This window comes from Mirounga leonina, unplaced genomic scaffold (genome assembly GCF_011800145.1).
Source record: "Mirounga leonina isolate KUSES-001 unplaced genomic scaffold, KU_Mleo_1.0 Mir_96, whole genome shotgun sequence".
Classification (NCBI taxonomy): domain Eukaryota; kingdom Metazoa; phylum Chordata; class Mammalia; order Carnivora; family Phocidae; genus Mirounga; species Mirounga leonina.
Window position 1 is genome coordinate 2,928,294 of NW_023270871.1, and position 24,436 is coordinate 2,952,729.

Here is a 24,436-nt window from a genome sequence, read left to right on the forward strand (position 1 = left end):
AATTTATGTTTAGGTTAAGATAAGTAGATAAAAGAAACTTCTACTTTCTTAAGATAAAATGAGTTACACATTTAATGCTTGAATTACAAATTTAACAAATTACACATTAATTAATTAAAATTAAAACTCAGTTGTTAAAAGGAGAGGCAGGGTTTCCTGGGAAATCAGTACTATCTCTAGAGTGTGTTCTTTGTTGCAGAACACACAAGTGTTATGTTGCAAAATAAACAAACAAGAGTTTGTTTCTGTATTTTCAGGGATACAAGCAGCAGTGAGAGTGAGGAGAGTTCTGGTTCTTCTGATGATGAATTAATTGGCCCTCCTTTACCCCTTAAAATGATGAAAGAACCAAGTAATCATATTGAGGAAGATATCCTCGGTCCTTTACCTCCACCTCTTTATGAAGAAGTAGAAGAAGATGATGATGATGACGGTGATTCAGAGGAGGAGGAAGTAAGTATTTCAGTAGTAATTTAACAATTCATTGTGGTAGTGTAGGGATCAGTTCCCTGCTGTTATTCATGAGTGAGAGCAAATAAAGAACAATTTTGAGTTTACTACTGATAGCCCTTGTTGAAAGAACTCTAAAGGATGTACTTCAGGAACAAGAAAATATAACTCAAATAATAAATGGGCAGCAGGAAGCAATGTCTTAAAAAAAGGAGTTAATTAATAGACATTTTGTTAAATCTATATAAGCATTGAGTATAAATAATAGTAATGAATAAATTTAGGGTTTTTTTTTTTTTAAGATTTTATTTATTCATTTGAGAGGGAGAGACAGAGCATGAGCAGGGGGAGCAGCAGAGGCAGAGGGAGAAGCAGACTCCCGGCTGAGCAGGGAGCCCGATGTGGGGCTCGATCCCAGGACCCTGAGATTACAACCCGAGCCAGAGGCAGTTGCTTTACCATCTGAGCCACCCAGGCACCCCAGGGGGATTTTTTTTTTTTTTAAGATTTTTTTATTTATTTGACAGAGAGAGACAGCAAGAGAGGGAACACAAGCAGGGGGAGTGGGAGAGGGAGAAGCAGGCTTCCCGCGGAGCAGGGAGCCCGATGTGGGGCTCAATCCCAGGACCCTGGGATCATGACCTGAGCCGAAGGTAGACGCCTAACGACTGAGCCACCCAGGCGCCCCGTTTTTTTTTTTTTTTTTTAAAGATTTTATCTATTAGAGAGCACGCGTGAGCTTGCCCACTCACTCACATGAGTGGGGGGAGGGGCAGAGGGAGAAGCAGACTCCCTGCTGAGCAGGGAGCCCCACGCGGGGCTCCATCCCAGGACCCATGAAATCAAGATTTGAGCTGAAGGCAGCTGCTTAACCAACTGAGCCACCCAGGTGCCCCGATTTAGGGGGATTTAAAAACAAAGTGGATCTAAAATTATTGTGAGCAGTGACGTGGAAGATAGGAGAGTGGAATCAGTTCATTCAGTTTGAAGGCCTTGTATTATTTGGGAGGAGGCTAGAGCTATTAATTAACTTCAAATTATTTTAAGTATGCAAATCGTTATTTTAAGACTAATTGCCAAAGAATAGAAATAAATTGTATAACCTCAAAAGAGTAAAAGAAAAGATGAAGAAAACCATTGGTATACTTTGTGTATTTGAGACCCCGAGTGGATCATTTTTTAATACCACCCTCCTCTGTGGTAAATTTTCAGTAATGGTTATGAGATGAAACAAATAATGATCAGAAGAGAAACAGCTTTTGGGGCGCCTGGGTGGCTCAGTCGTTGGGCGTCTGCCTTCGGCTCAGGTCATGGTCCCAGGGTCCTGGGATTGAGCCCCGCATCGGGCTCCCTGCTCGGCGGGAGGCCTGTTTCTCCCTCTCCCTCTCCCCCTGCTTGTGTTCCCTCTCTCGCTGTCTCTCTCTCTGTCAAATAATAAAATCTTAAAAAAAAAAAAAAAGAAACAGCTTTTGCAAATCTGTCAGTGACTTCACAAAATCGGCATTCTTTGCATATTCTTATTCAATACCAATGTATCAGATTTGTCAATTTATGTTATTTCATAGTTAATCAAAGAAAGCTTTTTAAAGATTTTTTTATTTGTTATTTTAGAGAGAGAGCATGAGAACAGGGAGGTGCAGAGGGGGAGGGAGAAAGAATCTCAAGTGGACTCCATGCTGAGGGCGGAGCCAAACGCAGGGCTCGAACTCATCACCCTGAGATCATGACCTGAGCGTTAACCAAGAGTCGGACGCTTAACCAACTGAACTACCCAGGCACCCTGATCAAAGAAAGCTTTTAATTTTAATTTTGAAAAATTTTTTTCACATGAAACATGAGATGTGTGTGTGTATGTATGCGTTTTAAGGTTCTTTACAGAAAATGCACCCCTTTGCTGTGTGCACCACTTCCACTGCAATACTCTTGATGTGCCATTGAAGAAGACTCAGTCATTCCAGTAAAAGACAGGAAAGAAGAAAAAAAACGTAGAGGTAAATCTTGGTAAATAGAGATAGAAAAGAAGTAAGGTGGTAGGCACGAATACAGATATATCAGTGTTCACAAAAGATGTAAGTGGACTCAACTTGCCACTTAAAATTCTCAGATTAAATTTAAAAATTCAGATATATTCTGTTTACGAGTGATACACCTAAAATGTAATGACGTGGAAAGGTTGAGAGAAAGAGGAATAAAAAATAGCAGGAAAATACTAACCAAGAGATAACTGATTAATCTTATAAAATTAACTTAAGACAAAATAGTCTTTAAGTCATAATTAGTCTAATTAGCCAAATGAATGTCATTACTTAATGGCAAAGGGAACAGTTTATCCTCCAGGAAAATTTGGCATTCCTTAGCCTCTGTGAATTTAACACAATATATTTAAAGCAAAAATTGACAGAATTAGGGCACCTGGGTGGCTCAGTTGGTTAAGCGACTGCCTTTGGCTCAGGTCATGATCCTGGAGTCCTGGGATCGAGCCCTGCATCAGGCTCCCTGCTCAGCAGGGACTCTGCTTCTCCCTCTGACCCTGTCCCCTCTCACGTGCTTTCTCTCTCTCTCAAATAAATAAATCTAAAAAAAAAAAAAAAAAATTGACAGAATTAATGAGGAATAGACAAATCTACAATCATAATGGGAGATTCAGAAATTGTTAAGACAACAGTAAGAGTATAGTAGTGAACAATACAAATGCATGTTTTTTCAACTGAGCATATATAGAACCCTTGTCTAATATTTTCTTTTCAAGCACATATGGATAAATCAGAAGAAGAGGCTCACATCTAGGTCACAACATGGTATGGACATGAGAAAGATGTACTTAATTATTTTGGGTAGTTCACAGAGTAGATTATATGTAGGTTGATCATGAAATGTGAGAATATTGTGAGTGAATGTTTGTGTACTCTCTAAATTCATGTGTTGAAGCCCTAACCCCCAGTGTGGCTGCATTTGGACATGAGACTCTTTGGAAGTAATTAAGGTTACATTAGGTTGTAAGGGTGGACCCTGATCTTATAGGTTTAGTGTGTTTATAAGAAGAGAAACACCACAGAGCCAGGTATGCATATAACAAAGCAAGAAGGTGGGCATGTACAAGGCAAGAAGAAAGCCCTCAACAGAAACTAAATTACCTTGATCTTGGACTTCTAGCCTCCAGAACTGTGAGAAAATAAATTTCTGATGATTAGCCATCTAGCTTGTGGTATTTTGTTATGGTAACCTGAGCTGATTAATACAGCTTTGCAAAGCTGACAAGAGGCTGGGGAACAGAGAATGGAAAAAAAGAAGGGTATTGTGAGCAGGCAGAAAATTGCTATAGTGAAGGCTCGATGTATGCAAGTACATGTTATGGTGGTGAAATGTCATGTGATTAGTGCATGGCTGAGTTTTCTTTTTAGGGTTAAGTGGAAAGATGAGGCTGATGAGATCAAATTCAGAGATCAGGACACAGAAGAGCGGCTTTCTGGAGGGCATGGAATTTGAATGAGCCTTGTAGAGGGTTACATTTTGATGAGCATGGTGGGGATAGGCCACATCCTGTGTATGAAGAGTAAATGGCAGGAACAAAGGCATAATTTATAAGGTTAGATTTCAGATGATGCAAAAATCAACTTGCCTAGAATAGAAAGTTGATAAAGAAGATCAGACCTTTGACATAGAACTGATGTGTGAGTAAACCCAAAGTACAGCTATGCAGAGAAGTGCATGCTTAGGTATGGGACTCCAAAGCTCGTTTGTAAGCTTTGGCCTTTCATGGCTGTAATTCAAGCATTTTAGGAGACTGAATAACAGTTTTCTGTTTTTTTTTTAAGATTTTATTTACTTATTTGAGAGAAAGGGAGAGAGTGTGTGAGAGAGAGCAAGCAAGCATAAGCGTGGGGGAGGGCAGAGAGAGAAGGAGAAGCCGGCTCTCCTCTGAGCAGGGAGCCTGATGTGGAGCTAGATCCCAGGACCCTAAGATCATGACCTGAGCCAAAATCAAGAGTCAGACGCTTAACTGACTGAGCCAACCAGGAGCCCCTGTTTTCTGTGTGTGTGTGTGTGTGTTTTTTAAATAAGATTATATGCATTGAGTCTTTTGAAAGAAAATTGTTGTCTTTTTATGGGTGTGCCTTTTTCTGTAAACATAGTAAAAGAAAATGCTGATGAAATAATATGCAAAGCAAGGCTGTTGATGAATGTTCCAATAATAGCCTTAATTTTAAAGTGTGCACTAATTGATAATTAAAGTTTATTAGCATTGTTAATGGATTAACTAAAACTTTGGAAGGGAGACAAAACAGGAGTGGGAGATACCTTATGTCTACTACAATCCTCCTTCTGTTTCTCTTTTGGATGTATATCATAACCAGCATTTCCAGGGCTAGGGCAGAGATGGTGGGTGAAGCAGACAGTTTGGAAATTTGGTAATGTTGTGAATGTGGCTTTGCAGTGCCCTTCTTAGATTTGGATAAATTATATTGGCCTTGAATGGAGTTGTTCAGTTTTCAGACTGTGCTTTAATAGTAGTAGATGGGTGGCAACCTTAGGGTGTTTTTTTAGGTTCTGAGTGAAAACTTTTCTACTGCTTGTATTTGATATGTAGGATATTGGCAGCCTTCTGGAGTTAGGGATCATAGGCAAGGGAAAGCTGCTGTTACCATCTTGAATGTGAATGTTGTGGGATCTAGACAGACAAATTAGCATGATTTATTTTAGATTATTTGCATAGCAGTGTTTGGCCTGTGTCAACATTGAATTCAAGTATTTCTGGGTTTTGAAGCAATCTTGTTTTTAATGGTTGGTTAGACTTAGGACCTAGTAATTTATTGATTCAGAAACTGAATTTAGTTCCTTCAGGCAATCAGTTTGGGGTAATGCTAAACAAAATTGTAGGAGATTGTTTTATGTATCAGAATGCTAGTTAATATTTTCACAATTTGGGATATATCAGAATTGTCCCTCCTCTCCTTGATTTCCTCTCCTTTTTTCTCCCATGCTTTGTTTCATCACCACTGATGTTTTGTGCCTTTATTTCCTTTTGTGTTTTCAGCCCTTTCCTTTCTACCGGCTCTTGGCTTTAAGCTTGCAAACATACTAAAATCTTCCTTTAATTCAGTTTTCTCTCCAAGCTACTGTCCAATTTCTTCTTTCTCGCCATATGTTTCAAAAGCAGTATCTGTATTGCCACCTCTGCTTTGTCACATTTTCTCCTGAAATCTTTGTCAGTTTTTGCCCTTATAATTTTACTGAAATTGTCTTCCCACAGATCCTCACTGGCAAAATCAAAATATCCTAATCCAAAGGCCATTTTTCTGTTCTCATTCTGTACCTCTGCAATATTGGACAGCATTGATTTCTTCTTTCTTGAAACTCTTTCTTTGCCATTTATATATACTGTTAGTTTGCTGCCTCTCTCTTTGTTTATTCAATAGATATTTATTTAGCACTTTTTTTTTTTAAAGATTTTATTTGTCAGTAAGAGAGAGGGAGAGAGAGACAGAGAGCAAGCACAAGCAGGGAGAGTGGCAGGCAGAAGGAGAAGCAGGCTCTCCGCGTAGCAAGGAGCCCGATGCGGGACTCGATCCCAGGACCCTGGGATCATGACCTGAGCTGAAGGCAGACGCTTAACGACTGAGCCACCCAGGCGCCCCTATTCAGCACTTTTTATGAGTCAAGTACTTTCCAGGTGTTGGGGATACAGCAGTGAGTAAAGCCAACAAGTCCCTGCTCTGATGGTGCTTACATTTCTGCTGGAGTCTCTTTTACTATTTCATATTTCCTCATATTTCCCCAACCATAAGCATTCCCTGAGGATCCATCCTTGCTTGCCGTGTTATTTCATGTTTGGCCTGGGTGGAGTCTCCTACATCTTTTTGTCCTCATGACTCCTCTTCACTGAGAGCAGCTGGAAGCATTGCTCCATCTCGTTTGAACTTTAGACCCAGCTTTCTAACGACTCATGAAACATGTCCACGTTTAAGCTCCAACAGTATTCTAAATTCAACTTCTAAGATGAACCTCAGGCTTTTATTTTCTTCCACTTAAACTTTTGCTGAAGCCACTTAGCTCGTCTCTTTGCCTTTAGGATCTTCTGTTCAATCCCTTTTCCTCACTGCTTTAAGATTAAACTATTTGTAACACGAGTCACATTGCAAATAATAGTACTCAATCCCTAAATGAGGGAAAATAAACTACCACAGCAGGCAGGACTCCATCTGGAGATTCTTGAATACAATTTATTTTGTTGCTCAGAAACTTGTAAAGCACTGTGGCCTTTTATTTTTTTATTTTTAAAGATTTTATTTATTTATTTGACAGAGAGAGAGAGCGCACAAGCAGGGGGAGTGGCAGACAGAGGGAGAAGCAGACTCCCCACTGAGCCGGGAGCCCAATGTGGGGCTCGATCCCAGGACCCTGGGATCATGACCTGAGCTGAAGGCAGACGCCAAACCCACTGAGCCACCCAGGCGCCCTGCACTGTGGCCTTTTAGAGAGACATTCTACTTAGGAGGAAAGCAGTCAAGTTCACATATTTGACTGGCTAAATATTTCAATAGGTATTATTGAATTAATGGAAAAAAATTTTTTTTTTCATTAACATATAATGTATTATTTGTTTCAGGGGTACAGGTCTGTGATTCATCAGTCTTATACAATTCACAGCACTCACCATAGCACATACCCTCCCCAGTGTCCATCACCCAGCCACCCCATCCCTCCCACCCCCTCCACTCAGCAACACTGTTTATTTCCCGAGATTAAGAGTCTCTTATGGTTTGTCTCCCTCTCTGGTTTCATCTTGTTTCATTTTTCCATCCCTTCCCCTATGATCCTCTGTTTTGTTTCTCAAATTCCTCATATCAGGGGCACCTGGGTGGTTCAGTTGTTAAGCATCTGCCTTAGGCTCAGTTCGTGATCCCAGGACCCTGGGATCGACCCCCACATCAGGCTCCCTGCTCAGTGGGAAGCCTGCTTCTCCCTCTCCCACTCTCCCTGCTTGTATTCCTTCTCTCGCTGTCTCTCGCTCTGTCAAATAAATAAAATCTTTAAAAAAAATTCCTCATATCAGTGAGATCATATGGTAATTGTCTTTCTCTGATTGACATATTTCGCTTAGCATAATACCCTCTAGTTCCATCCACATCGTGGCAAATGGCAAGATTTCATTTTTTGATGGCTGCGTAATATTCCACTGTATAGGGGCACCTGGGTGGCTCAGTCGTTAAGCGGCTGCCTTCGATTCAGGTCATGATCCCAGGGTCCTGGGATTGAGCCCCATGTTGGGCTCTCTGCTCACTGGGAAGCCTGCTTCTCCCTCTTCCACTCCCCCTGCTTGTGTTCCCTCTCTCGCTGTGTCTCTCTCTGTCAAAATAAATAAAATCTTTAAAAAAAAATATTCCATTGTATATACATACCACATCTTCTTTATCCATTCATCTGTTGATGGACATTTTGGCTCTTTCCATAGTTTGGCTATTGTGGACATTGCTGCTATAAACATTAGGGTGCATGTGCCCCTTTGGATCACTACATTTCTATCTTTGGGGTAAATACCCAGTAGTGCAATTGCTGGGTTGTAGGGTAGCTCTATTTTCAACTTTTTGAGGAACCTCCATACTGTTTTCCAGAGTGGCTGCACCAGCTTGCATTCCCACCAACAGTGTAGGAGCGTTCCCCTTTCAATGGAAAAATATTTTTAAAATAACCTTTTTTTTTTTTTTTTTTTTTAACCCAGTGGTTCTTAGTATGAATGTAAGAATCACCTTTGGTACAATTAAAAAATATGTGTGCTTCGCTTTGTTAATCTGGAGATGGGTTCAGTAGGACTGGGGTGGATCCTGCCGCAACACCTGCAATGTATGTTGTAACAAAAGGCTCCACAGGTAAGCCTCTTCCCAGTTCACCTGTTGCACTGCCTCTTCCCAGTCTGCTGTGGCTCCTTACTTAAATAATTTAACTGTATTAGGGTACCTCTTTAAGTTTTGACCTGTATCGTGTATCATGGATATTTAAGGACATGGGATATTGCTTACAGAGTAATGTTTCTTAAAAAGAAGTATATGGTGTTGCTGCCTTTTTCTCTGTGACAGCGAGTCCACTTTGTTTTCGTATAAGACTTGTAAGAGGGGCGCCTGGGTGGCTCAGTTATTAAGTGTTGCCTTTGGCTCAGGTCATGGTCCCGGGGTCCTGGGATTGAGCCCCACATCGGGCTCCCTGCTGTTGGGAGCCTGCTTCTCCCTCTGTCACTCCCCCTGTTTGTGTTCCCTCTCTCGCTGTGTCTCTTTGTCAAATAAATAAATAAAATCTTAAAAAAAAAAAAAAGACTTGTAAGAATATTCTTTCTCCCAAATAACTTAGAAGTAACATTTATTTTGATTATTATTTTGCAAAAAAATATTTCTTCCATAATATGTGGTGGTTGATTGTCTTTAGAAGTGTTACTGTTAGTTGCTTTTGACATGAGAGAGATGGTAAACGCCTGGCCTTTTGTATCATATCCAGTTTTAGATCTTTTTATGTTTATTTTGAATTATACCTATTAAATCATAACCATCATGGTTTGTGAAGGACTATGAACAGGTGAATAGTCTAGGAGTTGAGCCAGTAGCTCTGACACTTGTTTTTATTACTGAAACTATATTACCAAGTATTGAGAACCTTAAAAATCTTACTTCCTTTAATCTCAGTAATATTACTTCTGGGATTCTAACCTGAGGAAATTTGGAAAAAGCTTTATGCCCAAAGATATTTATCACAGTACTATTTATAATAATGATTTTCAGAATGTGTTCCATGGGAGTGGTGGGTTGGGGCATTGGATCTCCTATCTATTTTCATTTGAGGGAACTGAGAGCATGTCCATATCTGGTGGTACCAGGAAACTGACTTCTTGACTTAAGTGCACTTCATGTATTTCTAATAAGCTGACGGTGCAGAAAGTGAAATTTGTTCTGGCTTTTAAAGGCAAAATATAAATAAATTTTAGGTTTATGTTTTGTTGGGCTTTCTGAGAGCTTCCTCTTGTCAGAAAGTTTTCATGTCTCAAATGTTTGAAAATAACAGACATGTGAAATATTAGAATAATTAGAAATAATGTGAATACATGTCTAGTAACAGGAGGAAGGACAAGTAAATTGTTGTTTAGTTATAAAATATACAGTCATTGAATGTGTTTAATAAGAGCTTTCAATAGCACTAGGGAACGATGTAAAACTGTCTAGACAGTATGATTTAAAAAATTAAATGATACATATGCATGGAAAAAAGTATTTAATTGCTTGTTTCTGAATTGTGGGAATGAAGATAATGTGTTTTTTTTTTTCTGCCTCATACTTTTCTAGTTTCCATATTGATCATAAGTTGTGCATGTGATTAGAAACAAATAATGGGGTTACATTCAGTTAACATTCCTTCCTTATAAGCCAATTAAGATCTTAACTTAAAAATTAGAATAGATACGGTGATGGGCATTAAGGAGGGCACTTCGTGTTACTACAACTGATGAATCACTAAATTCTACCCCTGAAACTAATAATACACTCTATTTTAACTAAATTGAATTTAAATAAAAAACTAAAAAAGAGAGAAGAAAGGAAAAATATTAGAACAGATACAGAAAAAACTCCAAACAGAATATTGAACATAAATATAAAATAAATCTTAAGTACTGTGAATAAATTCCTATCTTACCTTGTTCCAAAAAGAATTTAATGAAGTGAAATGCTATACAAAAGCATAAATTAGGAAGAATGAAGGAAGATAGAAAAGCAAGAACATAAATAAAATTAACATAAAACATAGGAAGCAGAGTTCTAAATATTTGCTAACGGGTAGGTCACAAAACCTAGTCACCATCATTGGTTACTCTCTTTCCCTCCTGCCCCACATCAATTCATTGCAGGTCTCATTAGCTCTATCTCCAGCCAGATCACTCCTTTTCTGTCCATCTCCTTCACTACCACCTTAGTGAATCCGGTATCACTCCAACAGCAGTAGCCACTTAGACTGTCTCCCAGCTTCCACTGTTAACTGGAGTATTATAATAGTAATCCAGGCAGTAAAAAGAAGGAACATACAGATACAGGGAAACAATACAGAGGAGTGTTTACGTGGATTTTGGAGCCACATGGGGCTTTCACTTTCAAGCTGTGTGGCTTTGGGCACGTTACTTAACCTCTCTTGTGTCTTCCTTTCCTCCTCTATAAAATGGGGCTGATAAAATACTCAACTGGAATCTTGTAGATGATTCAATGAGTGAATGAATGTATTTGGAACCCTTAGAATGGTGCCTGTTATTTGTCATCCTGGTCATCTATTTATAACAAAAAGTGAATAAAAAAATTTTAATGTGATTTTTAATAAAAAGACCTAAAAATGAAACTAAAAGGAAACTTTAATAGCTTATTAAGTAATTCATTCATGCTTCCTGCCAGCAGTCAGGATTATAAATAATTAAGGGGCATTAGAGGTATTCCCTTTAAAATCTGGCATAAAAGATGGTAACTGTTGCATTATTATTCGAGACATTTTTGCCAATTAAACAAGTCAAATTGAAGTAATCAAAATTGCATATTAGGAAGAAGTGAGATTATTGTATTTAGTGTGACTCTACCTAAAATAAAAAAGAACTAATCAAAACATTTATAACAGATTAATTTATAGTAGTTTATTTTTATTTTATTTGTATGCAATTTAAAGGATTAATGAAAAAAAGATACCTGTTTTACAACAGGAACAACAACAGCGAATTAGGAGTAAGCTTAGTGGAAGATATGTCTGAATATAAATAACAGTATAAAGCTTTTCAGTACAAAAAAGAATTTAAGTAAATAAGAACCATTAAAAATCAGTAAATATTTCTCATTTTTTCCCCCCACAGAGGTTAAATTATTTGCCCAGTTTGCTTATTTGCTCACTTACCTAGCTATTAAATGATAGAATTGCTATTTAAACCCAGGCCCTCTATGCTTTTAACATTACTGGGCTACCTCCCTTAACTTGGAAGCCATGGAGTTGGGCTGTGAGCCCGTTTTAAGGGGCCGACCTATCTATCAGTTAGTACCTTACAGCAGTCCCCCCTTATCTGTGGGGGATGCATTCCAAAATCCCCGGTGGATTCCTGAAACCAGAGATGATACCAAACCCTGTGTATACTATGTTTTTTCCTATACGTATATATCTGTGATAAAGTTTAGTTTGTAAACTAGGCACAGTAAGAGATGAACAACAGCTAATGATAAAATAGAACAATTATAACGATATACTGTAATAAGAGGTAAATATGGTCTCTATCGAAATACCTTGTGATGATGTGAGGTGATAAAATGCCTATGTGACGAGGTGAAGGGAGGTGAATGACATAGGCATTGGAGCTACAGTGTGTTAGGCTACAATTGACCTTCTGAACTTGGTTGACAGTGGATAATGAAACTGGAAAGCAAAACTATGTTAAGGGAGGACTACTGTATTATGTAATGTGGCTGCTGCTGACAAAATGGAAAATAACAATGGCTTAAACAAGATAGAAGTCTTTTCTTTCTATCACTACATCAAAAACTAATGATGTAATGTATGGTGATTAACATAACATAATAAAAAAAAAAGGAAAAAAACCATAAATGCAGTCAACTATGGACCAGAACTAGTTTGTGGGTCCAGGGTACCACAGATTAGCTTGCTTCCATCCTTTTGTTCTGCCATCCTCAATAATGTGGGCTTCAAGATGTACGCTCAAACTGTAACCATGATTTTTGCATTTTTTTTTTTTTTAAGATTTTATTCATTTATTTGACAGAGACAGAGACAAACGAGAGCAGGAACCCAAGCAGGGGGAGTGGGAGAGGGAGAAGCAGGCCCCCCGCTGAGCCGGGAGCCCGACGCGGGACTCGATCCCAGGACCCTGGGATCATGACCTGAGCCAAAGGCAGTCGCCCAACCAACTGAGCCACCCAGGCACCCGATTTTTGCATTTTTGTCAGCAGGAATGCAGAAGGGATAAAGAAGGCTACTGATTTTGAACTTAATCTTTTACCTGGGAAATATAATATTTACTTTAGGAAGCTAAGATTGTAGCTAAAATTCAGTGCTTCCATTAGAAAGGATGGATGATATGGAGTGGGGGGAGCCATTTAGCAACTCTAGTGAGCATAAATTTATATTCAGTGTTTGGTGCTTTCGGTTATAGTAATGGCAAATTATTTTTTAGAAAAAAATTTCAGCCATTGTGAATGGTTCTTTACTATTGTATGATATAGACTTACTTGATTTTATTTTGTTCACTGTAAATGTATTATAGCTACTGTTCTCCAAAGGAACAGAAGATGTAAAATTTGTGGGTACTAATGCAATCTTTAAACTCTTGGGATTGGTTACTATATTAGCATGCCTGAATTTCATTTGATTTTTTTTTTTAGTTTAGTTATTGTACTATTTTTTCTTAAGAAACGAGTTGCAGTCTTTTTGGTTCATTTTGTTAAAGAAAGAATCCCTAAAACTAGCCCCAAGGCTAGCCCTAAGATATAGTCAAGTTCAACTAGGTATTTGTCAGGTTCATTTATACAGAGAATCATTGAAATACTCATAAGGGAAATGGGAGTTATAGAAATGGACTTTTTAAGGGGCGCCTGGTTGGCTCAGTCATTAACCGTCTGCCTTCGGCTCAGGTCATGATCCCAGGGTACTGGGATCGAGCCCCACATCGAGCCCCACATCGGGCTCCCTGCTCAGCAGGAAGCCTGCTTCTCCCTCCTCTCCCACTCCCCCTGTTTGTGTTCCCTGTCTCGCTGTGTCTCTCTCTGTCAAATAAATAAGTAAAATCTTTTAAAAAAAAGGAAATGGACTTTTAAAAACTTTACAGGATTCCTTTTTTTTTTTTTTTTAAAGATTTTATTTATTTATTTTTTTGAGAGAGAGAATGAGACAGAGAGCATGAGAGGGGGGAGGGTCAGAGGGAGAAGCAGACTCCCTGCTGAGCAGGGAGCCCAATGTGGGACTTGATCCCGGGACTCCAGGATCATGACCTGAGCCGAAGGCAGTCGCTTAACCAACTGAGCCACCCAGGCGCCCCAGGATTCCTTTTTTTATTATTAAAAATAATTTAAAAAATATATTTTTATTTTTTATTTTTTGCCTCAAAAAGTGACATTTATTCAAAGGAGAAAAGAAAAATGACAAGCTGTCCATCCCTTGGCTCCCTTCCCTCTCCCCTCCTGCTCCTCTTTAGCCCACCCACCCCAAACCCTGAGTAGGGCTAGGTAGGAGGACAGCCACTCAGATAAGGTCAGCAACACTGAGGGGCATCTCCTCACTGGAGGTGTTGTAGAAGGTCTTGATGTCTCGAAGAGTCTTCTTGTCTTCTTCTGTCACCATGATAGCCTCACGCTTACAGCCAAATTGGCCACCACGACTGATTCTGTGGATATAGTTTTCCCTGTTGGTGGGAAGGTCATAGTTGACGACTAAAGAAACCTGCTGCACATCAGTGCTCTGGCTTAGGTCAAGAGAGAGGACAACTTCAGTGTGTGAATGAGAAAAGGACACAGTCTATCCAAAAGAATTTGAAGTATCTGTGTAGGCAGCCAAAGGAACACAAAGAAAGCAAACACCCCCTCTTCTCCAAAAACGTAAGGCATGCCAGATTTTATTCCAAGTTGCTACTTCCTGGAGAGGGGCGTGAGCAGGCCCTTTGGAGAGGGAATCATCTTGGATTTTATAGAAGGCTTCCTTAACAGAGAAAGTACATTTTATTTTTTAATTTTTTAAAAGATTTTATTTATTTGACAGAAAGAGCAAGTGCACAAGTGGGGGAGCAGTGGGCAGAGAGAGAGGGAGAAGCAGGCTCCCCGCTGAGCAGGAAGCCCTATGCGGGGCTCGATCCCAGGGCGCTGGGATCATGACCTGACCCGAAGGCAGATGCTTAACAACTGAGCCACCCAGGCGTCCGAGAAAGTGTATTTTAAATGCTTCAATGTAGGGCACCTGGGTGGTTAAGTTGGTTGTGCTTCTGCCTTCGGCTCAGGTCATGATCCCGGAGTCCAGGGATCCAGCCCTGCAGTGGGCTCCCTGCTCAGTGGGGAGTCTGCTTCTCCCTCTGACCCTCACACTCTCTTTCTCAAATAAATAAATAAAATCTTAAAAAAAAAAAAAAAAGAAATGCTTCAATTTAGGGATATATGCTTCTTCAGTGAAGCAAGTTATACCTGTAAACAAAATTAGCAATTTTTCCTCAGTTGTGTATGTGTGTTTTTAAAGGTTTTATTTATAAGAGAGAGAGAGCACAAGCACAAGGAGTGGGGAGGGGCAGAGGGAGAGGGAGAAGCCGACTCTCCTGAGCAGGGAGCTGGATGCGGGACTCGATCCCAGGACCGTGGCATCACAACCTGAGTCGAAGGCAGATGCTTAACCAACTGAGTCACCCAGGCTCCCCTCCTCAGTTGTGTTTATGATTATCATTTTTTTAAAATAAATTTTTCTGATTATATTTTAATATATTTCCCTCTTCTGTTGCTTTCCTCCTGGTATTTCTTTCATTGTTTTTTGTTTTTTGTTTTTTAAATTTATTTTATTATTATGTTAGTCACCATACATCATTACACCATTAGTTTTTTTTTTAAATTTTTTATTATGTTAATCACCATACATTTACATCATTAGTTTTTGATGTAGTGTTCCATGATTCATTGTTTGTGTATAACACCCAGTGCTCCATGCAGAACGTGCCCTCTTTAATACCCATCACCAGGCTAACCCATCCTCCCACCCCCCTCCCCTCTAGAACCCTCAGTTTGTTTTTCAGAGTCCATCGTCTCTCATGGTTTGTCTCCCCCTCCGATTTCCCCCCCTTCATTCTTCCCCTCCTGCTATCTTCTTTTTTTTTTCTTAACATATATTGCATTATTAGTTTCAGAGGTACAGATCTGTGATTCAACAGTCTTGCACAATTCACAGCGCTCACCATAGCACATACCCTCCCCAGTGTCTATCACCCAGTCACCCCATCCCTCCCACCCCACCCCCCACTCCAGCAACCCTCAGTTTGTTTCCTGAGATTAAGAATTCCTCATATCAGTGAGGTCATATGATACATGTCTTTCTCTGATTGACTTATTTCGCTCAGTATAACACCCTCCAGTTCTATCCACGTCATTGCAAATGGCAAGATCTCATTCCTTTTGATGACTGCATAATATTCCATTGTATATATATACCACATCTCTTTATCCATTCATCTGTCGATGGACATTTTGGCTCTTTCCACAGTTTGGCTATTGTGGACATTGCTGCTATAAACATCGGGGTGCACCTACCCCTTTGGATCCCTACATTTGTATCTTTGGGGTAAATACCCAGTAGTGCAATTGCTGGGTTGTAGGGTAGCTCTATTTTCAACTTTTTGAGGAACCGCATACTGTTTTCCAGTGTGGTTGCACCAGCTTGCATTCCCACCAACAGTGTAGGAGGGTTCCCCTTTTTCTGCATCCTCACCAACATCTGTCGTTTCCTGACTTGTTAATTTTAGCCATTCTGACTGGTGTGAGGTGGTATCTCATTGAGGTTTTGATTTGGATTTCCCTGATGCCGAGCGTACATCATTAGTTTTTGATGTAGTGTTCCATGATTCATTGTTTGCGTATAACATCCAGTGCTCCATGCAATACGTGCCCTCCTTGATACCCATCACCAGGCTAACCCATCCCCCCACCCCCCTTCTCTCTAAAACCCTCAGTTTTTTTCTGAGAGTCCATAGTCTCTCATGGTTCGTCTCCCCCTCCAATTTCCTCCCCTTCATTTTTCCCTTCCTACTATCTTTTTTTTTTTTTTTTTTTTTAACATATAATGTATTCTTTGTTTCAGAGGTACAGGTCTGTGATTCATCAGTCTTACACAATTCACAGCACTCACCATAGCACATATCCTCCCCTATGTCCATCATTCTGCTCCCCCATCCCTCCCACCCCCCCACCATTCCAGCAACCCTCAGTTTGTTTCCTGAGATTAAGAGTCTCTTATGGTTTGTCTTATGATTATCATTTTTTAAGAGGAGTTTTACCTCCTTCCCGCTCTCTTTTATTATTTTCTACAACTGACATATAATTCAGTTCCCATTTAGCACTGGTTGTATCAGTAATTCAAGATATATTTCTTAAGGACATATCTAATTTTTCATCATATAGGCTAATATATGGAAGGTCTGATTTTTTTTTTTTTGAAGATTTTATTTATTTATTTGACACAGAGACAGCAAGAGAGGGAACACAAGCAGGGGGAGCGGGAGAGGGAGAAGCAGGCTCCCTGCTGAGCAGGGAGCCCGATGCGGGGCTCTATCCAGAACCCTGGGATCATGACCTGAGCCGAGGGCAGACGCTAACAACCGAGACACCCAGGCGCCCCTGGAAGGTCTGATTTTTAAATGTATCAGACCCTAGCAGTTCCTGTTGGCCCATTAATTCTCCCTAACAGAGTTTTGAGTTGGTACTGGTCAAAACTTTAATGCTTCCTTCCCAGTGCTCTAGTTCCTGCTTGTTAAAATTCTGTCCAGCCTTTAGGGACCATTTCAACTGTGATTTCTTCCATGCAACCTCTCCAGATGCCAACTGCATTTTTTACTACCCAGGCTTGGTTTCTGCCTTCCACAGCAAACACAAACTACTTGCCTTGTTAATTCATTATATGTGTGCTTGTCTTAACTCCTCTGCCTCCACTTTGCAATATTTGTAATGATCTCAAGTATAGGGACTTGTATATAAATGGTTCAGTAATTTTTAAAAACTCTTAAAACCTGTGGTGTTGTGTCTTTATACAGTACATACAGAGTAAATATTTGTCAAGTGGATTGAGTGTATTTAGCTTTAATAATTGAACAGTTCATTTTATGACATTTGAGAGTGTTCTCTCTTTGTGACTTAGCAATCCTTAGTTTTTACATGGAAAATGGAAGTAGGGATCGAGGAATGAACAGAGGAAATAACGAATATAGAAATGTATAAAGATACCTATTTCTGGAAGAACCATTATGTTTGCCTTCTCCTAAGTTTACAATTTATTTTTTATTATTTTTTATCTGAATATATAATTTAGTTATATAATAGTTTAATAACTATAGGAGGTGCTCTGTGAGTCAAATGATATTAATTAGGTAATTTAATTATATAGACTGTAACTACTTATGAACCTACCTGTCAAGAGAGGCAAAAAAAGTTACAGTTTTCTCTTCTTAAAACAGTCTGGGGGCGCCTGGGTGGCTCAGTTGGTTAAGCGACTGCCTTCGGCTCAGATCATGATCCTGGAGTCCCTGGATCGAGTCCTGCATCGGGCTCCCTGCTCAGCAGGGAGTCTGCTTCTCCCTCTCCCACTCCCCGTTTGTGTTCCCTCTCTCGCTGTGTCTTTCTCTGTCAAATAAATAAATAAAATCTTTAAAAAAAAACCCCAAAAAACAGTCTGACAAAAAGGAATTGTGATTGTTTTTATTGAGATATAATTTATATATAATGTTCACAGATCTTAAGGGTTCATTTGGTGAGTGTTAATGATTGTATATTTTGTGTTTAGGCACCATCCAAAACAACATGTAGGACATTTCCATCACCCAAATAGTTCTTTGTGCCCCCTTCTAGTCACAAAACTTTTAAAGAATGAGATTTTGGTAGCTGTATAATTGGAAGGAAAATTATGAGAGAACATAATTGGAGGTACAGTAAAAACTATACCACCTGGTTATTAATTTTTGTTGTTTTTTATATTCAGTTTACTTCAGTTGCTGGTTAGCAGTTGGTCTAGTGTTACTACTGTTGAGGTCACTGGAATGGAAATGTTAATGTTGTATATCATAATTCTTTTGATGACAAGCTCACTTTTTTATTCTTCCTTTATTCCATTTTACTTACTACAGTGGTAGTGGAATTGTTCTTTCAAATAGAATGCAAATGAAAACAGTATGCAAACCATTACTCAACTTTGACAAACTACACCAACTGTTAACTAATTAGAAGTATTTAGTGTTTGAAGATTTATTATTATTTTTGAGTTTAATGAACAAAAATTCGAATTGGTAGGGTCAGAGAAAAGAGGTAAAAATTAATTTTTAAATTGTATCTATTGTGCCTGATTCTGATTTTTTTAAAAGTAAAAAAGGTTTTAACTAATAGTTAAATGGAGACTTTGGGATTATTTTTTTTTAATTTAATTTTATTATGTTAATCACCATACATTACATCATTAGTTTTTGATGTAGTGTTCCATGATTCATTGTTTGCATATAACACCCAGTGCTCCATTCAGTACGTGCCCTCCTTAATACCCATCACCAGGCTAACCCAGCCCCCCACCCCCCTCCCCTCTAGAACCCTCAGTTTGTTTCTCAGAGTCCATAGTCTCTCATGGTTCATCTCCCCCCTCCAATTTTTCCCCCTTCATTTTTCCCTTCCTGCTATCTTCTTCTTTTCTTTTTTTTTAAATATATAATGTATTATTTGTTTCAGAGGTACAGGTCTGTGATTCAACAGTCTTACACAATTCACAGCGCTCACCATAGCACATACCCTCCCCAATGTCTATCACCCAGCCACCCCATCCCTCCCACCCCCCACCACTCCAACCCTCAGTTTCCTGAGATTAAAAATTCCTCATATCAATGAGATCATATGATACATGTCTTTCTCTGATTGACTTATTTCGCTTAGCATAATACCCTCTAGTTCCATCCGCGTCATTGCAAATGGCAAGATTTCATTTTTTTTCTTGAGACTTTGGGATTATTGAGGATTTTCATTAGCCTTGCTGTCCTCTTTCCTGTTACTGCAGAAAACTGAAAGTTGAATTTTTATGACTGTAGCTAAAGGCTAGATGTGAGCACCTGTTTTCCATGAACTTTCTCTGACTCTCTGGTTGGCACGTTCTGTGGTGAAGAGTCCAAGTTTGGGCCACCACTGTGCTTCTCTGACTTTTGGTCTGAGGCTTCTCATCCCCTTGGCCTTGGTCATTGCCAACCACCTGTATCAGTCCGTCTCTTTCCTTCATGCATAGGGAAAGGTTGAAGAATTAACAGTGGGTCAGAGTTCTCTTTTAGTTCTCAGAAGTTGATATGAGAATGAAAGAGTTAAGTAAACACTTAAGATAGAGATTGACACATACTAAGCACTCAGAATTGCAGGGCTTTATCATTACCATATTTGATTAATGACCAATTTTAATTTAATTGCAGATGAGTGGGAAGAAAAGTCTTAAAAAAAAAAATGTAAGGAAGCTTAATGATCTTAACTTCAGAGGAAATTAATGTTCCTTAAAACAACAATTTAATTACACCTGCAAGATTCTGTCAGCAGAGGATGCTAGAAGCTCTATTCCAAAATCCAGTGAATGTGCTCCTTACCATTTCCAAGCTGCAAATGTGTGAAGGCTTTCATTCTTTAGATGGACACTAGGGGGCAATAGAGACATTTTGGCTTTTGGCAAAAATCCATTTTACTCGAACTGTCTCCTGTCTACAGTGGAAGGAAAAAAAAAAGAATCTTATAAACAATGTCTTCTATAAATTGGAACAAGTGAGGTGAAGGTTGAGATTAATGCTGGAATAATCATTTTTTAAAAAAGAATAATGCAGAAAAATTATAAATATTCTTTTGTGATTTGACAGTATTTTAACATTTTTTTTTTTTTAAGATTTTATTTATTTATTCATGAGAGACAGAGAGAGACAGACAGAGGCAGAGGGAGAAGCAGGTTCCCCGCGGAGCAGGGAGCCCGATGCGGGACTCGATCCAGGGACTCCAGGATCATGACCTGAGCCGAAGGCAGTCGCTCGAACAACTGAGCCACCCAGGCGCCCCGTATTTTAACATATTTACAGGGTTGTGGGTTTTTTTTGTATCTTTAAGCTTTTTAAGTCAGTAAGTATACGATAAGGCTCAATGGCAGGAAGGTTAAGGATAGCCTCTTTATAATTTAAGATTTAAGTTTATAAGGTCAAATAAGAAAGTTTATATTTCTCTAATCACCAGAATAATCCAAACTTTTAAAAACAGATGTCAAATCTTAACACTTCCCTGCTTCCCTTGTCACTTTCCTGTCAGTAAACCCTCCAATTTCTTCCTGTCACAATGTTAAGAAATCCAAGTTCCCAGCCTTGACCTCTAAGGCCTGCGTGACTTGGCCTCTTCACATCTTTCTGACTTTGTCCCCTTCCACTCCCTGTCTTGCTCACTCTTCTCTACCCACAGAGACCTTTCTGCTTTTCTCTTAGCAACTATGTTTCTTCCCTCAAAGAGCTTCTCTATTTACTCTTTCCTCTACACGAAATAGCTCTCAGACATGACTCCCTCTTTTATTTGGATCTTTGTGGAAGTGTTATCTCTTTGACCACTTTATATAAGTACTTCCACTCTCTCTACTGCACTGCTTTTTCTGACATTGCTTTATGATAGTTATCATTGTTTGACATTTTTTGTTTATTGGCTTGTTGTCTTTCTCCTCATAGTAATACAAGTTCTGTGAGGGCAGTTATATTGTCTCTTTTATTGTTGTATCCCCAGTGGCTTGACTGGTACCTGGCACATAGTAGATGCTCAAGGAATATTTGTTCAATGAATGGCCGTCCTTGGCTGTGGTCAGAGTTACTCTCTTGACCCTAAACATTTCACTGAATCAAAGCTAGCTTCTGATATAGTCACAATTATCCTTTAGAAGCTCAGGAGTCAGTACTCACCCTCACATTCGTAGGCTAGTCCTGCCACAATTCCTTTGTTAAAAGGCTGCAGTCCTTTTTCTTTTTTTTTTAAAGATTTTATTTATTTTTTTGACAGAGAGAGACAGCGAGAGAGGGAACACAAGCAGGGGGAGTGGGAGAGGGAAAAGCAGGCTTTCCTCTGAGCAAGGAGCCCGATGCGGGGCTCGATCCCAGGACCCTGGGATCATGACCTGAGCCAAAGGCAGACACTTAACGACTGAGTCACCCACGTGCCCCGGCTGCGGTCCTTTTTAAGCTCCCATTGCCAAGTAGGCTTTTGTATCTTCTCAGGTGGCTGCCAGGAGCAATCACTAGTGTGTGTCCTTTCTGCCTTTGAGCAATGGCTTTTTTTTTCCCCCAACAAATATTTTATGTAATTGTAATGTGAATGACACTGCTAGCATGAACCATTTTCTTTCTTTCTTTCTTTCTTTCTTTCTTTCTTTCTTTCTTTCTTTGCAATAGTTAGTGTGTAGTGATGAAGATGGACTATTTTTTTTTTAAGATTTATTAGAGAGAGAGTGAGTGCACGTGTGCATGCACAGGGTTGGGGTAGGGGAGAGGGAGAGGGAGAGAGAATCTCAAGCAGACTCCCCTCATAGCCCGATTCGGGGCTTGATCTCACCACCCTGAGCTCATGATGCAAGCCAAAATCAAGAGTTGGACGTGTAGCCGACTGAGCCACCCAGGTACCCCCAAAGATGGACTAGTTTATGCAAATAATACAAAGCATAATTTAAGTGCAATGAGGAAGGCAGGAGGGTACTTTTTATCTGACCGATTGTAGTCTCCTTAATTACAAGTTGTTTTAACATGTAAGTTTATTTACTCTGGTAAATTTCTGTCATTATGATGTATATACTGTACATTAAGTTGCAAATCTTGCAGATGTAAATTGTCATTAAGTCTATGGAAGTGATGTTAAGGATGTCCTTTGCTCTACCAAAGCCATTGTCAAATGAGGATTTAGTTGAGTTACACCAGTTCTTAAGTAAAAAAAGGAATATTGACAAGGGTGGTAAATGATTTGACTATCATAGGATTAAGAGCCTTTGAGAAAACTTGAATATTTTTTGCAAAAACAGTCCTCTTAATAATCCTTGCCCAAGTCAGTCCTATAGAGTCTTTATGCCATGTTATGTCAAAAATTTTAGTTGGAAAAATGACCCCTCCCACTCCCACCCCATTCTCTCTCTGCTCATAACACTGCTGGTTTTTTTTTTTTTTTTTTTTTTCACACTTTATATTTTTGATCCTAGGTTCAGAGGGTTAAATTATTCACACATCATATTCCTATTAATACTGTTATAATTGGCTGTAAAAAAAAAAAATACTGTTGTAATTGGGCCTTCCAAAGCCCTTCGCTTGTTATTTATCTATGTGGAATTTTTAATCTTTTTTATCTTTCGTTTTCATTTCGTTTTTCTTTCTAGATCCTAACATCTTCCTACATATGCCTCACCTCTTGGCTCTGTTTCACTCATGTTTCCTTTCACCTTAAACCTTTTTTTTTTTTAAACTTAATTCAGTGTAATTTCCCCCCCATTTCTTATTTCAGTTTGTTATTATTTTATTTTTTAACAATATTGTTTTTGAGTAATCTCTATACCCAACATGAGGCTCAAACTTACAACCCCGAGATCGAGTCACACACTGTCCACTGAACCAGCCAGGCATCCCACTCAGTTTATTATTTAAAAATTTTTCTTTTAGTTGCTTTATTTATAGATTTTATTTTTTCTTCTGCCTTCGCAACGATAAGTAGTCTTAAGAATGAGGGTTATGTAACTAGTTTTTGCACTCCTCTAAATGTTAAAGAAGATAATTATAGAAAATGCACATCAGGGGCCCCTGGGTGGCTCAGTTGGTTAAGCGACTGCCTTCAGCTCAGGTCATGATCCTGGAGTCCCTGGATCGAGTCCCGCATCGGGCTCCCTGCTCGGCAGGGAGTCTGCTTCTCCCTCTGACCCTCCCCACTCTCATGTGCTCTCTCTCATTCTCTCTCTTTCAAATAAATAAATAAAATCGTTAAAAAAAAATGCACATCAGTTTGTCAGTTTAGTAGGTATAAACACAGGATTTGAAAATAAAACAGGTCCCTTGATCTTTCACTCTTTCTATTTACATGAGTAAAATTGTGTCAGTTTTGAGATTTCTCAGTGCTTTAATCTTACAATTTAAAAAGTGCCATTATAAAGAATTTCTAGAAAATCAGGAATATTTACCAAAATTGATATAATTTGTCTTTTCGTGGAATTAGGTACTTTCTTGTTTCCATGATTGTAAAGTTTGCATTGGAATAAATTTTTATTTTTAAGTACCAAATTGATAGAATGGCATATAAGTACCTATTGAAGCAGCTCCAACAGAGCTTACTTTTATTCTTCTATAAACCTTGATCCTTATTTGGAAAGACATTTTGTTCATACTATTTGTGCTCAGTGCTAGAAGTGCAGCTAATTGTGAATTTGAAATAAGACCAAGACCACCAAGTTGATTCACATAGTCTACCAGGCAGCTGTTGGTTGGTAATGTTGCCATTTCACTACTGATCTGGATCGGATTCAGGGAGTCTTTATTCACTTTTGCATCCCAAGAGCCTTGCAGAGTATAAATGGGAATTAAATGCTTTTTTGAATAAATGAGGAAGTTAGTGGCACAGCCGTGATTTTTTTACTGTCGTAAGAAGGGATTCTCCAACAAACCGGGAATTCACTGTTAAGCCACAGTTTTCTGTCTCTGCAGTCTCCTTTTGATTTATGATAAAGAAATAAGCAGATGCTCAAATCTAGAACCAAATAATTTTACTGACAGTGGATACTTTGTGCAGTAATGTCCTAAGCACTGAAGGTGAAATAACTCCTTTAATACTCCTGGTACTATTATCCTCTGTTGACAGATAAGGAAACTGATACTCAGAGATGCTAAGTAACTTTCCCAGGGCCACCCAGTAGTAAACGTTGGAGCCAGCTTTTGAATCTAGCGAATCTGCTCCAGAATCTGTGTGCTTAACTTTACGCTCTCCTTTACCTCTGGTTGTAACCCACCCTGCCTCTCTCCTGCACTTACCTCATGCCCCATCCATATAAACTATGAACAGTCTTGGAATATGCCTGACTCTTGTGCATTCCAGTATGCTCTTCCTTGTCTCTGGATGGTGGCCAACACTTAGTACAACTCCGTTCACTTGGCAGGCTATGTAAGCATTGACCCTTGTGGGGTACATTGAGACAGACCTGTCTCCTTCATCAGGGAAGAACCTTTTCAGTTTTAAGGATCTAG

At 39.2% G+C, this 24,436-nt stretch overlaps 1 protein-coding gene and 1 non-coding gene across 3 annotated transcripts in view; one reads left to right on the forward strand and one right to left on the reverse strand.

Moving 5' to 3' along the window:
* LOC118006400 (WD repeat-containing protein 70) overlaps window positions 1–24,436 on the forward strand; it is a 296,166-nt gene that overhangs the window by 21,180 nt on the left and 250,550 nt on the right. For both annotated transcript variants that reach the window (XM_034999023.1, XM_034999025.1), the window contains one exon: window positions 258–453. In XM_034999023.1, the coding sequence (XP_034854914.1) occupies window positions 258–453 (196 nt within the window). The remainder of the gene's footprint in view (window positions 1–257; window positions 454–24,436) is intronic.
* Window positions 14,001–14,142, reverse strand: LOC118006451. Its single transcript, XR_004678078.1, has one exon. It is a non-coding gene; the product is annotated as a small nucleolar RNA SNORA67 (small nucleolar RNA).